The following is a 13,580-nucleotide window of genomic DNA, read 5'->3' as shown; positions in this document are numbered from 1 at the left end:
TGTTGACCTATTGCCACCCGACCTCCTCACCCCATTCTGCCCCTGGGCATTTAAGCCTCTGGATTTTTGTCTCTCTACTTTCTTTTGTCTCTCCAGCTTGCATGAAACCTTTTATCTTTTGATTTTCTCTATCTCACTCAAGATTGTTAATATCATCTTCATTTCTTCCAATAAAAACTTGAAGCTCAGATGAGTAGCAACCTCTCCCAAATCACCCAGCTAATTTAGGGTGCCAGAGCCAAACCTTGAACCCACTCCTGACTGGGCAATTGAAGATCAATGGTTTTGATTATATGTAAGGGTTTCTCTACTGTTTTGTTGCCGTTTTGGTTTGTTTTGCCCCAACTGGCTTGGAACTTGCTATGTAGACCAGGGTGGCCTCAAGCTCAAGCAATCCTACCTCTGCCTCCCAAGTACAGTATTATGCACTACTACATCCAGCCCATGTTTTGCTTGGCAAGCCATGCTTTCTGGACTGGATTAAATCTCCAGCAGTCTCCTTAGGAGGATAAGCTTGTGTAATGCATATGTGAGGATCCAGGCTGACGTTTTCAGGCTGGCATCAAAAAGGTTATGAAGTTGGGTGTCCAAAAACACAAAAATGGCTCAATTCTCACATAAGTGTGGAAAGAACTATTAGAGGAGCCTTGTATCACTATTGTGTGACAAATGTGCCCCCTCCAGGATAAATCTAGAATTACACCTGTACTATATTGTGCTTGCCAATCTGTAAGCAGCTGCTCCTTGCATTACTACAGTCTTTTAGGGTAGGGTGAAAGAGTTATTATTTCTCTTTAGACAAATGCATAGTGTTGGATTTATAGATGGAGTAAAATAAGAAATTATCATGCTATTTTCCCCTGCATTGGGGAAAACTATCAGAACAGAGAGCAAGGACCCATGTGGTAAATACCACTTATCTTCATGTATTTTCCTGGCTTCTGTATTTCTGTAGGCTGTTTGCTTTCACGTGCATGTTTCCTAAATGTGGATAGAAAAAGTATTGATAAGTGAAAATTTTAAATATTCAATGATTCAAATTAGATCCTGACTTTTAATTGAATTATTCATTAGTATGGCAATTTATTTAGGTTGCCACACTTAGAACACTGAATGGATGTCAGCATTCCTTTCAAAAGTAAGTTCACACTATGAATATGGGCAACTACAATTATTAACTTATCATAAGGGCAGTTACATAGAGCTACAATTTGGTAAGCTAGAGTAATTATCTAATACGTTATCTACCTGTCCCAGTAATTATGACAAAATGAAGAACAGGACAGAATGAATTAGACAATATCTGTAATGGTATATTACTGCATTCCAGACCTGTAGAAGTCAGTGCTATAAACCAGTTTAATATATTGCAATTCTCCCCTTTCATTCTAATCCTCCTCCTGCTCTTCCTTCTCCTCTGCCTCCACTTTCCTCCTCCTCCTCTCTCTCTCTCTCTCTCTCTCTCTCTCTGTGTGTCTTTTCTTTCTCCTCATCTGTCTTTTCTCTAAGATGGAAGGAATATTAATTAGATCCTTGTGCTTTATACGTTCTATTGAAGTTTCATAGAACAACAAACATTTTTTAAATAAGGTTTCCTTCAATCCTACCATAAAAGTATTTTTTTCGAATACAGAATTTAAAAAGTTATACCAGATAAGAATTTTCTGGATCTAGTTTACCAAAGAAAGTATAAGAACTTGTAGTACACTTCTAAATGAAAAGAAACGCCATCTGTTGTCATTTTGTTTGCAGTAATCAGGTTATAAAGGATTCCAAGAGAAATATGTACCAGTTTTTACTGTAAATGTTTGTTTACAAAATTTTAATAACTAAAATTGATCTCTTCACCTTATATGTAGCTTATTATTCTAAGAATATGAAATTCATTATTATGCAATAAAAGCTAGGTTGGATTAATGCACATGAGTGTCCAATACTAACATGTTATAAAATAATAGATTTCTAGAATTCAAGAGATATATTTAATATACTTGTATACTTGCCCGAAATTTGATTAGTAGAGATTCAGTTCTTAGGGTTAAGCTTTGGTTTCTAAGAGTACATTAAAAACTGTGAAAGAAATAGCTCATTGACCCTGTTTCAGTCACTAATAGTGATAATAGTTATTGGTTTGAGACTATTTACTAAGTTCTAGGAACTTCATTAAATGTTCTTTAAATACAACCCATACCTTCACAATGATTCTACTCAGTGGATGATAATTTTCCCATAACATAGTTACAAAGTTTAACTACAGGATAATAAAAGCCAAATTCTTCCTGTTATGAGAATCTAAAATCAAGCACAGAAATGCTTACTTCAAAGCCTTTCCAAAATTCTGTGTAAAATGGTCTCTCAGGGAGCAAGCCAAAAAGATCTCAGAGAAAAATTCTTGGGTCTGGAGCTGAATTATGAAGACTACGACAAAATTTAACAAGACTTGTTTCACCGAGCACATTTCAAATGATCAGACGTCACTTGCTGCCCGGTCCTCATCTAAATTAACACTCATTCTCCACTCTTGATATCCATATCCATGAAATTTGATGGGGCTTTAAATCTTTTATGCAGGCATTGTTTGGTGACAAAATGTTCTCCACTCACACATTATTTGGCCAATTCATTGCCACCAAAGTGTGCAACCAGAAGATTTTCCGTGCTGTGTGCAGTAACTTCATGTTTACTCTAGGTGGATTTGATCCCCAAAACTTAAACACGGTATGTATAAATCGTCACATCTAGCAAAGCTATGGTTTGGTGGCGTACAGGTTATGAAAGTTCACTCTGGATTTTATAGAAGCCATATTAGAAGGCTTCCTTTTTGTCTTGTGGAATATAATTAGTATCTTCATGGCTTCCAAACAACCAAGGTTGGGAGTTGACCATCTTTTATAGGAGGATTTGAGAAAAAGACTTTGCATAAAATATGCCTTTTTAAAAAATAATTTGTTTTAATTGAATTTTTGTGTATTTCATATAGAATATCTCAAACAATCTTAATCATCTTTATACTTCATCCCCGCTGGCACCCTCCCATATTCCCCCCAACACACACACACACTCACACACACACTAATTCTCACACTCACACACACTCACACACACTCACACTCACACACAAACACTCACACACACTCACACACACACACACACACACACACACACACACAGACACACACACACAAGAGCCCCAAAGAAGCCTTTTATAAAAGGTTCGGGCCTGGCCAGCAACACTGTAATCCCAGCTCTTCTGGAGATTGAGGCAGGACTGCCACAAATTCAAGGCCTGCCTAGGCTGCATAATGAGTTCAAAGCCTGCCTGGACAATGTAGTGAGACCTTGCTCCAAATTAAAACAATTAGAAAGGCTTGGTACATAGCTCAGTGGTGGAGCACTTGCTGAGCATGTGCCAGGCCCTAGATTTAATCATTCCCTTTCTTTAGGATTAGGCCTCTGGAGTTTCTTTTAGTAACATCTGATCCCTATTTCAAACCTACTGAACTAGAATCTCAGGAATTGGTTCTAGTCATCTGCAGTTTTTAAGTTTGGTAAATTAACTTATTTTGTAGCAAGGTCTCACTAAGTTGCCCAGGCTAGCCTTCACCTCACTATGTAACCCATGCAGGCCTTGAATTTGTGACAGTCCTGCATCAGCCTCCTGAATTGCTAGAATTACAGTGCTGCTGGCCAGGCCCAAGTCTCTTCTAAAAGGCTTGTTTTTGTAAAACATGCTGGAACCACTGCTTTTCCACATTCCTGCCTCAATTTTCCAGTGCTTGCTCGTCACGTATATATTGGTATATTATGTAGACGAACACAGGCTATGTGTGCAGAGTTAAGTAAAAAGGCCTTTAAGCAAATACAAGAGTGGATAATTACAACTTGGCTTAACAGTTCAATAAATCTTCACAGAATAATAGACTTGACCATCCATAGAGGTCCTCAGTGACCATATACGTAGTCAGATCCCTTTTGTCTCACTGTTAAGGACTGGATTATGGAGTATTACAGCATCTGCAAGAAGTTACTTTAATGAGACATTACCGAGGTAATTTTAGCATTTTTGTAACTCCAAAAAATAAATAAATACATAATGAAGATATCCTGAATGTGATCCTAGAGATTTTAAGTTTTTCCAGTCATTTTAGCTCAGAGAAGATGGAGTTTTTGAAAGTGTTAAAGAGTTTCTGATGTTTACTTTGGTAGAAAAAATAATTCTTGTATTTAAAAACATATTGGAAATGTGAAAGAAAAAAGTATTTATCCAGAATAAATCTAAGCATTCTGGAGGAATTCCATCCTACATGCGTTCAGCAGAATATCCTACAGAATATTTGACACTTTTTTTAAATCAAGCAACAAAAGGAAACATGAAATTATGTTCTTGATGTTGTGTCATGAAAGCTTTCCATGATGTCCATTCTATATACAAAGTAGAAGGATAGACACACGGCCTTCTGCCCTCACCCAGTCACATGCCCTGTCTAGACTGAAAGAAATCATTGCCCAGAACAGACAAGCAACGTTCTCAGAGGAAAAAGTGCTTAAAGATGGGCTTCTTTGGGTAACATGTCCTCAAAGATATGGCACAAGTTTTCCCCTAAAAATTAATAATTACAATAAATAGAAATTAAAAATGATTCTCAAATTGTCTGCCTGTGGTATAATTTTGAGTAGCCTCTGGATAAAAAATAATCTCTTTGCAGAGTCGCTTGGATGTTTATTTGGCACAGAGCCCTGCAGGAACATCCGTTCAGAATATGCTGCACTGGGCCCAGGTACATGATTTCTGTCCCTGACTGGCATAGTCATACTTCTGCAAAATCTTTGCGATGCACTTCCAAAGAGCGGTGTGTAGGGTTTGCAGGTCGCTACCTGTCATGGCGATGCTTCTACAATCGGCACCAAGTCTTCCTTTTCATGTCCATTGCTCCCTTCAGCTCTCCTTATCTTCAGTGCCTGAGTCATGAGCTGGGATCCCACATATTATAAAGGAGTCTCTCATTCTTAGATTCTTCCTCCTGCCCTTTGAGGAAAGGCTTGTTTGGGAAATCATCAGCTTTAACAAAACTTTATCTAAAATGATACAGCCTATTCCAGAACAACCTCTTCATCTTCTACTTAACACGTGGGCCAATAGAGAGTACAGTAAGAATGCTTTAATCTGAGTACATTAAATGTTAGGGAGGGGTTAAAATAGAGAACAGTTTATGGTTTTTTCCTTGGTTAAACTTTTATCTTATTATTATGTTACTCAGTATACAGTAAGCTAAGAGACAAAGCAAGTTCAATTAGTATAGCTTACTGAACCAGGATGTCTGTGTGTATATTAATTTGTTGATTGTGTAACCTTGCCTGTATTCCTAACCAGTGACTTCATCTCATCTTTTTGGAAAAGTGAACAAAATATACATGCTCCCATCTATCTGTGTGTATGAGACAGAGAGAGACCTCTAGAGACAGAGAAAGCATGCTAGGAATTTGAATTTTAATATATATGTTAATATCTGGTAGCATGCTTTAGGTTGAGAATCAGTTATGATAATATGAAACACAACCACTGGCGATTTCTGAAAGACTTTGAAGAGTTTGACTTCCCAGGAGACAGCTTTCATCTTCCTATAGGAAAAAAGCTGTTCTAGGCACAGGACCTCTTACTGGTGAGGACACAGACAGAGCCTAGATTGGTCCAGGCCTCCCAGGAAATGCAATTCAGTTTCACAGGCCATGAGCACTTACTGTTTGTTTTTGGTCTCCATATATGATTTCTTTCATCTCACTGAAACCACATGATAAATTTCAATAAAGGCATTCATAACCCTGGGCTACAAATGTCACAGTCAAGGCCTTATGCATCTCACAGAATCTTTTTCTTTGACAGGAAGTATTTGCATTGTAGAAATAAGGAGTGATGGGAATAAAATATTTGGTGAGAAATTATTCCGACAGCTAAGGCAAGGATGCTGATGCTGATGCTGGTAATGGTACCAGTAGAATATTTTTGCACCCCAAAAGTTTTAGATTCTGGAGCACTGTGGATTTGGGATTTTCAAATTAGGCACTCGACTGATAAAGCCCATACAATATTTCAAAAATTTTTAAAAAATCTATGATATCAGAAATGCATCTGCTCTCAAGCATTTCAAAGAAGAGATGCTTCACTTGCAATCATGCTGATGAAAGACCTCCCTGCTGCACAGTGCCAGGGGCTCATGCTTTGTATGCATCTCCCTATTTTATCTTCACAGTCCTGTTACAAGAATGTTATCATTCTCATTTTGCAAATCTCTTGCCCTGAATAACAAATCCAGTCATCCCTCAAGCCAGGATACAAACCCGTTTCATTTGACACTGGACTCCAAGTTTCTAAATAGGACTGTATTGTTTAAAATTTGTAGAATTTTGGGCTAGAGAGATGGCTCAGTAGTCAAGAGCATTGGTTGCTCTTGCAGCAGACCTGGGTTCAACTCTCAGCACCCACATGGTAGCCAACAACTCTCGGTTAACTCTAGTTCCAGAGGATCTGACACCTACTTCTGACCTCCATGGGCATTGCACAACATGGGTGCACTTACTTACATGCAGACAAAACACTCACACACATAAAATAATTTTAGAATTTCAATATATATGAGTTATATATTTAAGTTATAGCTTTGATAATTTTTCACTAAAAGTCAGGATTAAATCTATGAGTACAGGAAAATACAAGATTCAAGCTAAAAAAATAAATTCTTATTGTATTCTGAGGATAATTGAATGAAGTGCTTGATATATATCTGAAGACTACCTCTTTAATCCAACGTCAGTCTAAAATAACAGAAAACAAAAGGAAATTGTGTCTGTATATTTCTTTTTTTTCATGTCTTTTTAAGACAGGGTCTCCCTGTAGCCCCATTTGGCCCCAAACTCCCTACGGAACTAGGCTGGTCTCAGTCTCACAGAGATTCACCTGCCTTTGCCTCCTGAGTGCTGGGAATAAAGTCCTATACTGCCATCTGAGTATCTGTATGCTCCTAGTCACATATTTGAAGTCTAAATTCCAGGGCATAAAAATAGCCACTCCCACTGCCTCCAACACTCAGCCAATCCCTGTATTACTCACAACTCAGTACATGGCTTGGCCCTGGAGCTGGGCAGCAGAGAGCAGCAGGCAGTCTACACCAGGGGTGAATCCTCACCTAATAGTGACAAAAACATTTAAGAAAAAAGAATATAGTCATAATAGTTCAAGACCATTTGATGTGGAGTGTATAGTGCTAAGTTGTTTAATAATAGTAGTGGTCATTTTTAGTATTTGAAATGTGTAGCCAAAGGTTTTATAAAAATGGAGAGATGGCTCAGTGGTTAAGAGCACTGACTGCTCTTACAGAGGACCCGGGTTTGATTTCCAGCATCCACATGGCAGCGACAAACCGTCCTTAACTCCAGTTCCAGCAGAATCCCAAGCCCTCTTCTGACCTCCGTGGCCGTTGCACGACATGGGTGCACTCACGTACATGCAGGCAATACACTCATACACATAAAATAAAAATAAAAAATAAATAATAAATAAAAATATGCAGATATAAATCCTGAATACAAAATATTCAACATTTTTTAAAAGAAACTCAATGTGTAACATAGCATTTAAGGCATTGTTATCTAAGGATTTTCATTCAAAAACTATAGGGTGGTAAAAGGTTGTACAAGTTCCGCAAATCGGTATCCATTTTATTATTTGATTGATTAATCTTTATTGACAATCAGTTCATGTTCTAAAGAGTGGGGTATAATCTCAACCTTCTTTGTATATTTTCTGCTCATTAACTTTAAATGTGCACTGTTTTTCTATGCCATTTTAATGTGCTTATTATGTTTATTTTATCTTAGGCTGTTAATTCTGGACAACTACAAGCTTTTGACTGGGGCAATCCTGACCAGAACATGATTCACTTCCACCAGGTACAATAATAATAATCACAACCATGGCACATTGTAATGCGCCGATGAAAGCCTTTCCCACCCACTAGTTTAGGTGTTTGTGAGTTCCCATTTGCTACAATGGGCATTACTTATTGCTGCTGGCTCATGTTGCTTCTAGGGCTTTACCATGTGCTGTATCATTATCTCTAATCCTTATGATGGCCACAAACGTTATTACCCACATTTTTCCAGAAGTTCAAAGTAGTTAAGTAAACTGCCACATAACTAGATTATAACCCAAGGATCCCAGGATTGAAAATCCGAGTTTTCATTCACCATTACTACTTTTTGAACAAAACAAAACAAAACAAAAAAACCACTTCTCGTTATTTTACTAACTCTGTTTTGAACAGAGAATTGGAAAACACACAGATCTTCATTTCTAAAGCAAATCTTGTCACGTATCTCATGAAATTAACATTGCTCTAATAGTGCTTCAGGGTACCCTTGTTTTGTTTTAAATCCAAAATATGGATCATTAAATATGTGTCAGTTGGAAATATCTTCTTTAGAGAGAGCTAACACTATTTGACAGGGAATGGATGCCAGGACATTTCTTGACATTATCTGTGAAAACTTTTAGAATGAATGTCCTACATTCAAAGGAAGCCAAGAAACTATTAGCAGTTGATCATTGCTGGGTGAGGGAAAGTTGATCTTCTTTAAAGGAGTGACACTAGACAGGCTGAACAGGTGCCAGTGGATGAACTCACATAAGGGGACATCTGGGTACACAAACTTGACTTGATAGGCCTTAATATGTATGACAGAATGTGTGAAGTGCTGTGGGCAGGCTTTGGGGGGGGGTGCAGATAGAGAAGGAGGGCTAAATATGATTAAGATGCATTGTATGGAATGAACTAAAATTCAACAAATATATATTGAAAAAAGTGTATATTGTTGATTACTGCTGTTTTCCCCAAGTGTGTTAGGAGTCCCATTAATTGTTTTGACTTCTTGATGGCATTCTGAGCTCAAACTGAAATCACTGTCTTCAGTAGGACATGAGTTTGTCAAATCTGTGAGATTTGGAAGCTTTTAAAATAATTTTCAATGCAACCATAACTGTATCAACGATAATGCATAACTCCAACTATTTTGGAAAAGTCTGGTTATCTTCCCAAACTGCTGCAGTTTGATGTACATGGGCTTGAGAGCAGGGAGTGAAGCCAAATGCACGTAAATTCAGAGTGCTTTTTTTTCTCTTGTAATAAATGACTTCCTTGTACTTGCAAGAGTATGTAGTTTCTTCAAGAAAAGCTTTTGAGATGATGGCCTTACCTTATGAGATGTGGATAAAAGTGGGGTCACAGGTATCAGCTTTATATTTGTGGTTATGGGTAGAATCAAAATCGTAACTATGTGATGACTGAGGTTCAGATGTGGGGTCTTTTCTTGGAACCTTGAGGGGAGACCCAAAACAAAAGATGAATTATGTATATTTCAAAGGCAGCAACCTTAGTCACAACTCTATTTAAGGACACAATAAAATATATGGGCATAATTACCAACATAAATCACTAATAATCCTATATTACTAAGAAAGTTTTTTTTCGTAAAAGCTTATAACTTCTCACTGTCAATTTAAAAATAAATCTTAAAAATTCCTGGCAAAAAATTACCAGATGTTATTTAAATTCACATTTTTATATTCACATTTACGTTGCCATTTTCTAAATGCCTGCTTTTATCTAAGCTGAGTGAGAATTTCTCTGGAGTAAAGAAATTCCAATATGAAGAAACCTGACTTTCTCAAAGTTTGCTCCTGTCTGTTGCTGTCTTCGTGGAGACTGCTGTCTAGTCCTTGTTCTCTGTCTTAGCTTCTAGAAGTTTGTGCTTTGTATTCTGAGAAAAGCACATGGGGAAGGCCTGCTCCTTTTATTAGTTGTGCTTTGCTTTGGAGGCCTCGTACCAGGCTTTCTGGAGCCCACCTTCCCCTTGTACGCAATGCTAGATCCACTTCCTTCTCTCCCTTGCATATTGCTGTCTCAAAGCTGCACCTTAACTTGCCAAGACTTCTTACTAACAAAGGAGAGGGATGATATCAAAGATCCAGATGCTAGCCCGTGAAATGAAAGTAATCCTCAATAGGACTATACCAGTGAGTTCTGCCCAAATAATCACTTCTAAGAGAATTTGAGATACAGTTACCCAGCCAGGATATTCCTCAAGCTGAATTCTATTAAATTAAGTAAGTTTTCATAGGCCAAGGTCATGTTTCCTTGGGGTCTTCGCCTTTGTCCATGTTACCTCAGTTCTGAAGGAATATATGTCCATGATCGAGGTACATCAAGGTTGGAGCGAGGGTTCGTTTTCTTTGCTCAAAGGTGACTGCGTTTTTTTTTTTTTAACTTGTTTTCATTGAAATTTTGTGTATTTTATACAGGATATCTCAAACACTATTAATTATCTTTATACCCCCATCCCCACCAGCACCCTCTTACACCCTCCCCACTGGAACCTATATACTCTGTCATCTGTATTAAGGCCCGATGTGTCAAGTCATTGTCCCCAGACAATGTCTGTGTTCTTAATGTATACTCATGGTCTTTATTTAGTGTACAAAGAGAGAGAGAGAGAGAGAGAGAGAGAGAGAGAGAGAGAGAGAGAGAGAGAGCGCTAAAAATCTTTTTATGACCACAATTCTATAGAATTAGAACCTTATGCTTAGGACATCATTTAACCTTAATTAGCTCCTGAAAGTCCTATCTCACATTGGAGATTAGTGATTCAACTTATGAATTTTTTGAAAATTAAGCTTCAGTCTATAGCATATCATAATCAGAAATTGTTTACAATGGTCAATTATTCAGTTGCAAAGCAGAAAACAAGTAAACAAGTCTATTTTAGGTTTAAAGCAAGGTTCTGGTGCCAGGCTTTATGGCTCATGCCTTTAATCCTAGCACTCAAGAGTCAGAGGCAGGTGGATTCTGAGATCAAGGCCAGCCTGGTCTACATAGGGAGTTCCAGACCAGCTAGGGTTACAAAGAAACCATGTCTCAAACCACCCCTCAAAATAATTCTGCTTTTCTGGCAATAGACTTTAAAACCTATCATCAGGTCTTCTCCCTCTTCTCTTTCTTCCATCTCATTCTCAATTTTGCTCAGAAATTCCTATTTTCATCCTTGACTCTCCAACATAGTGCTCATATCCTGCCTGGATGCGCCTAACATCACACAGCCCTTGCAATGTCAAAGCCAAAGAAGAGGTCATATTTTCTCAGTTAGCTCTGAAAGTGCTAGAGAGTCTTCTGGTCCAGTTTTGAAAGTGTATCCAGATCCTGTACTGTGGCAGGTCTTCTGACCACAGAAGGACAAATGGACCCTATGTGGCCATTTAGATGAGAGATTACACTGGATCATCAAGAGGAAGAAAGCTTAAGGAAAAACTTACTAAGTGTTCGTTCTATTGCATTCTGTTTCCATGTAACAGTTGCCTTCCATTTAGCACATTTCACAGATTTCTTTTCATGTGTTGATATAAATGCTCACCAAAAGGCTGCTGATGCCTAAGTGTCAAAACACTACTGAGCCCAGATGTCTATGTAGGAGAAAGGATGATGTTTTACACTATCCAGCCATTACTGAAAAGGATTTTCTGTCAGGTCAAGTGCTACCAGAAAGATAAACCCTATCATTTTAGAGAAACACTCCCCTAGGATCCCTATGTACTCAAAAGTACAAGTCAAAACTATAGACGTCCCTTATTTTCCACAATACATATTACTGTATGAAACTGCTTTCTTAGCTTTTTGACTACCATGATGTGAACAACTTTCCTCTGCCATGTGTTTCCACCATGTGGTATGCCTCATAACAGGCCTCAAAGCAAGCAAGTCAAGCAACCAGATACTGCAACCTCTGAAATGAAAACATACTTTATCATTTTTTAGTTGTTATTCTTAGATACTTTGTCATAGTAATAGAGAACTAATATAATATTTTATGTTCATGTATTATTAAACAAATACCAACCAAACATTATTAGAACTAAAGAATTAGCTTAGTAGCTGGCAACTAATTTTCTTTTTCTCTCTTTCATTTCTCTTAGCTTTCACCGCCTCTATACAACATTACTGAGATGGAAGTCCCAACAGCAATATGGAGTGGTGGACAGGATATTGTAGCAGATGCTAAGGACACTGAAAATTTACTCCCTAAGGTTTCCAACCTTATCTATTATAAGGTGATTCCACACTACAATCATATGGATTTTTACCTTGGAAAAGATGCACCCTGGGAAGTTTACCATGACCTAATTAGACTGATGAAGGAATATTCACAAAATTAAATGCACTCTCTTGCACACATGGAATTTTTTTCAGTAATAATGAGGCAGACAGACCCTAAGGTGACCACACAATAATTTTCACATCCTATTATTCCCTCCTGTATTAATCACTTTTCTGTTGCTGTGATAGAAATACTGACCCAAGCAATTTATAGAAGGAAGAGTTTATTTGAGCTCAGGGGAATTACAGTCCGTCATGGCAGGGAGGCATGGTGGCTGGAGGTGGCTGGAGCAGGAGCAGCTGAAGCTAAGCTCTCACATCATCACACAGGCACAGGAAGCAAGAGGGCAACTGGAGAGCTGGACAGGCTTAAGAACTCTCTAAGCCCACCCCCAGTGACAGGCTTCCTCCAGGATAGCCACACCTTCTAAAACCTCCCAAAACAGCTCCATCATCTGGGGACAAAATGTCCAAACACTTGGAGCCTATGGGGGACATTTTCACTCAAGCCACCACACCTCCCTTTGAGTATGGGAGAAAGTTGAATCTTTCTTCTAGTCAATAGGATTGGCAAAGTTGATAGATCTGATACCCCTAGTTAGGTTATTAGGTTAGTGTCATTCCCCAATTACATCGCAAGACATAAGAAATCTATTTGAGGGGCTGGGGAGGTGGCTTGGCGATCAAGAGCTCTGGCTGCTCTTCAGAGGACCCAGGTTCAGTTCCCAGCACCCACATGGTGTCTAACAGCCATCCCATAACTCCAGTTCCAGGGGATCCAATGGCCTCTTGTGGCCTCTGCAGGCATTGCATGACATGGGTCCACTTACACACATTCAGGCAATACACTCATACACATAAAATAAAAAAATAAATAAAATATTTTTAAAAGAAATCTATTTAAGCAAACTAGAGCAAGAGCTACTCCTTGTTGACTTGATGAAATAAACAGATAAAGTTACAAAGCCCACATTGCAAGGAACCATGTAGGACTTCTGTGATCTGAGGGTGGTATCTAGCCAATGAGCTGCAAAGAACAGGACCTTCAATCAATACACTGCCACAAGAAAATAAATTCTGCTTCAATTCTGCTTGAATGTGGAATCCCATTCTTTTGTAAGGAAGCCTCCCATTATAAAAACAGCCTTGATTGCCTGCAGCCTGTGAGACCCTGGACAAGGGACTCTAGCTACAACATGCCTGGATTCCTGAACCACAGAAGCATTAACATCATAAATGTGCATGGTTTTAAACTTTTAACTTTGTTTTAGTCTGTTTTCAGCAATAATAAGCTCTACTCCTCATTAAGATGTGGTAATGATATAATAAATGCAGTATTTGATTCTGGTAATTCTGTATTTAATTACATGAAGTAAAAATAAC

The 13,580-nt window shown here is 38.2% G+C and overlaps 1 protein-coding gene across 1 annotated transcript in view; it reads left to right on the top strand.

Moving 5' to 3' along the window:
• The window catches only part of Lipk (lipase family member K), a 25,754-nt gene extending 13,498 nt beyond the window's left edge, over positions 1–12,256 (top strand). Inside the window, exons 6-9 of the mRNA XM_008837847.1 lie at positions 2,572–2,718; positions 4,707–4,778; positions 7,873–7,944; positions 12,017–12,256. Of these exons, the coding sequence (XP_008836069.1) occupies positions 2,572–2,718; positions 4,707–4,778; positions 7,873–7,944; positions 12,017–12,256 (531 nt within the window). The remainder of the gene's footprint in view (positions 1–2,571; positions 2,719–4,706; positions 4,779–7,872; positions 7,945–12,016) is intronic.
• Positions 12,257–13,580: the final 1,324 nt, after the last annotated feature.

Source organism: Nannospalax galili, unplaced genomic scaffold (assembly GCF_000622305.1).
Source record: "Nannospalax galili isolate Female #2095 unplaced genomic scaffold, S.galili_v1.0 scaffold498, whole genome shotgun sequence".
Lineage (NCBI taxonomy): Eukaryota > Metazoa > Chordata > Mammalia > Rodentia > Spalacidae > Nannospalax > Nannospalax galili.
This window is presented reverse-complemented; position numbering and strand designations above follow the sequence as displayed.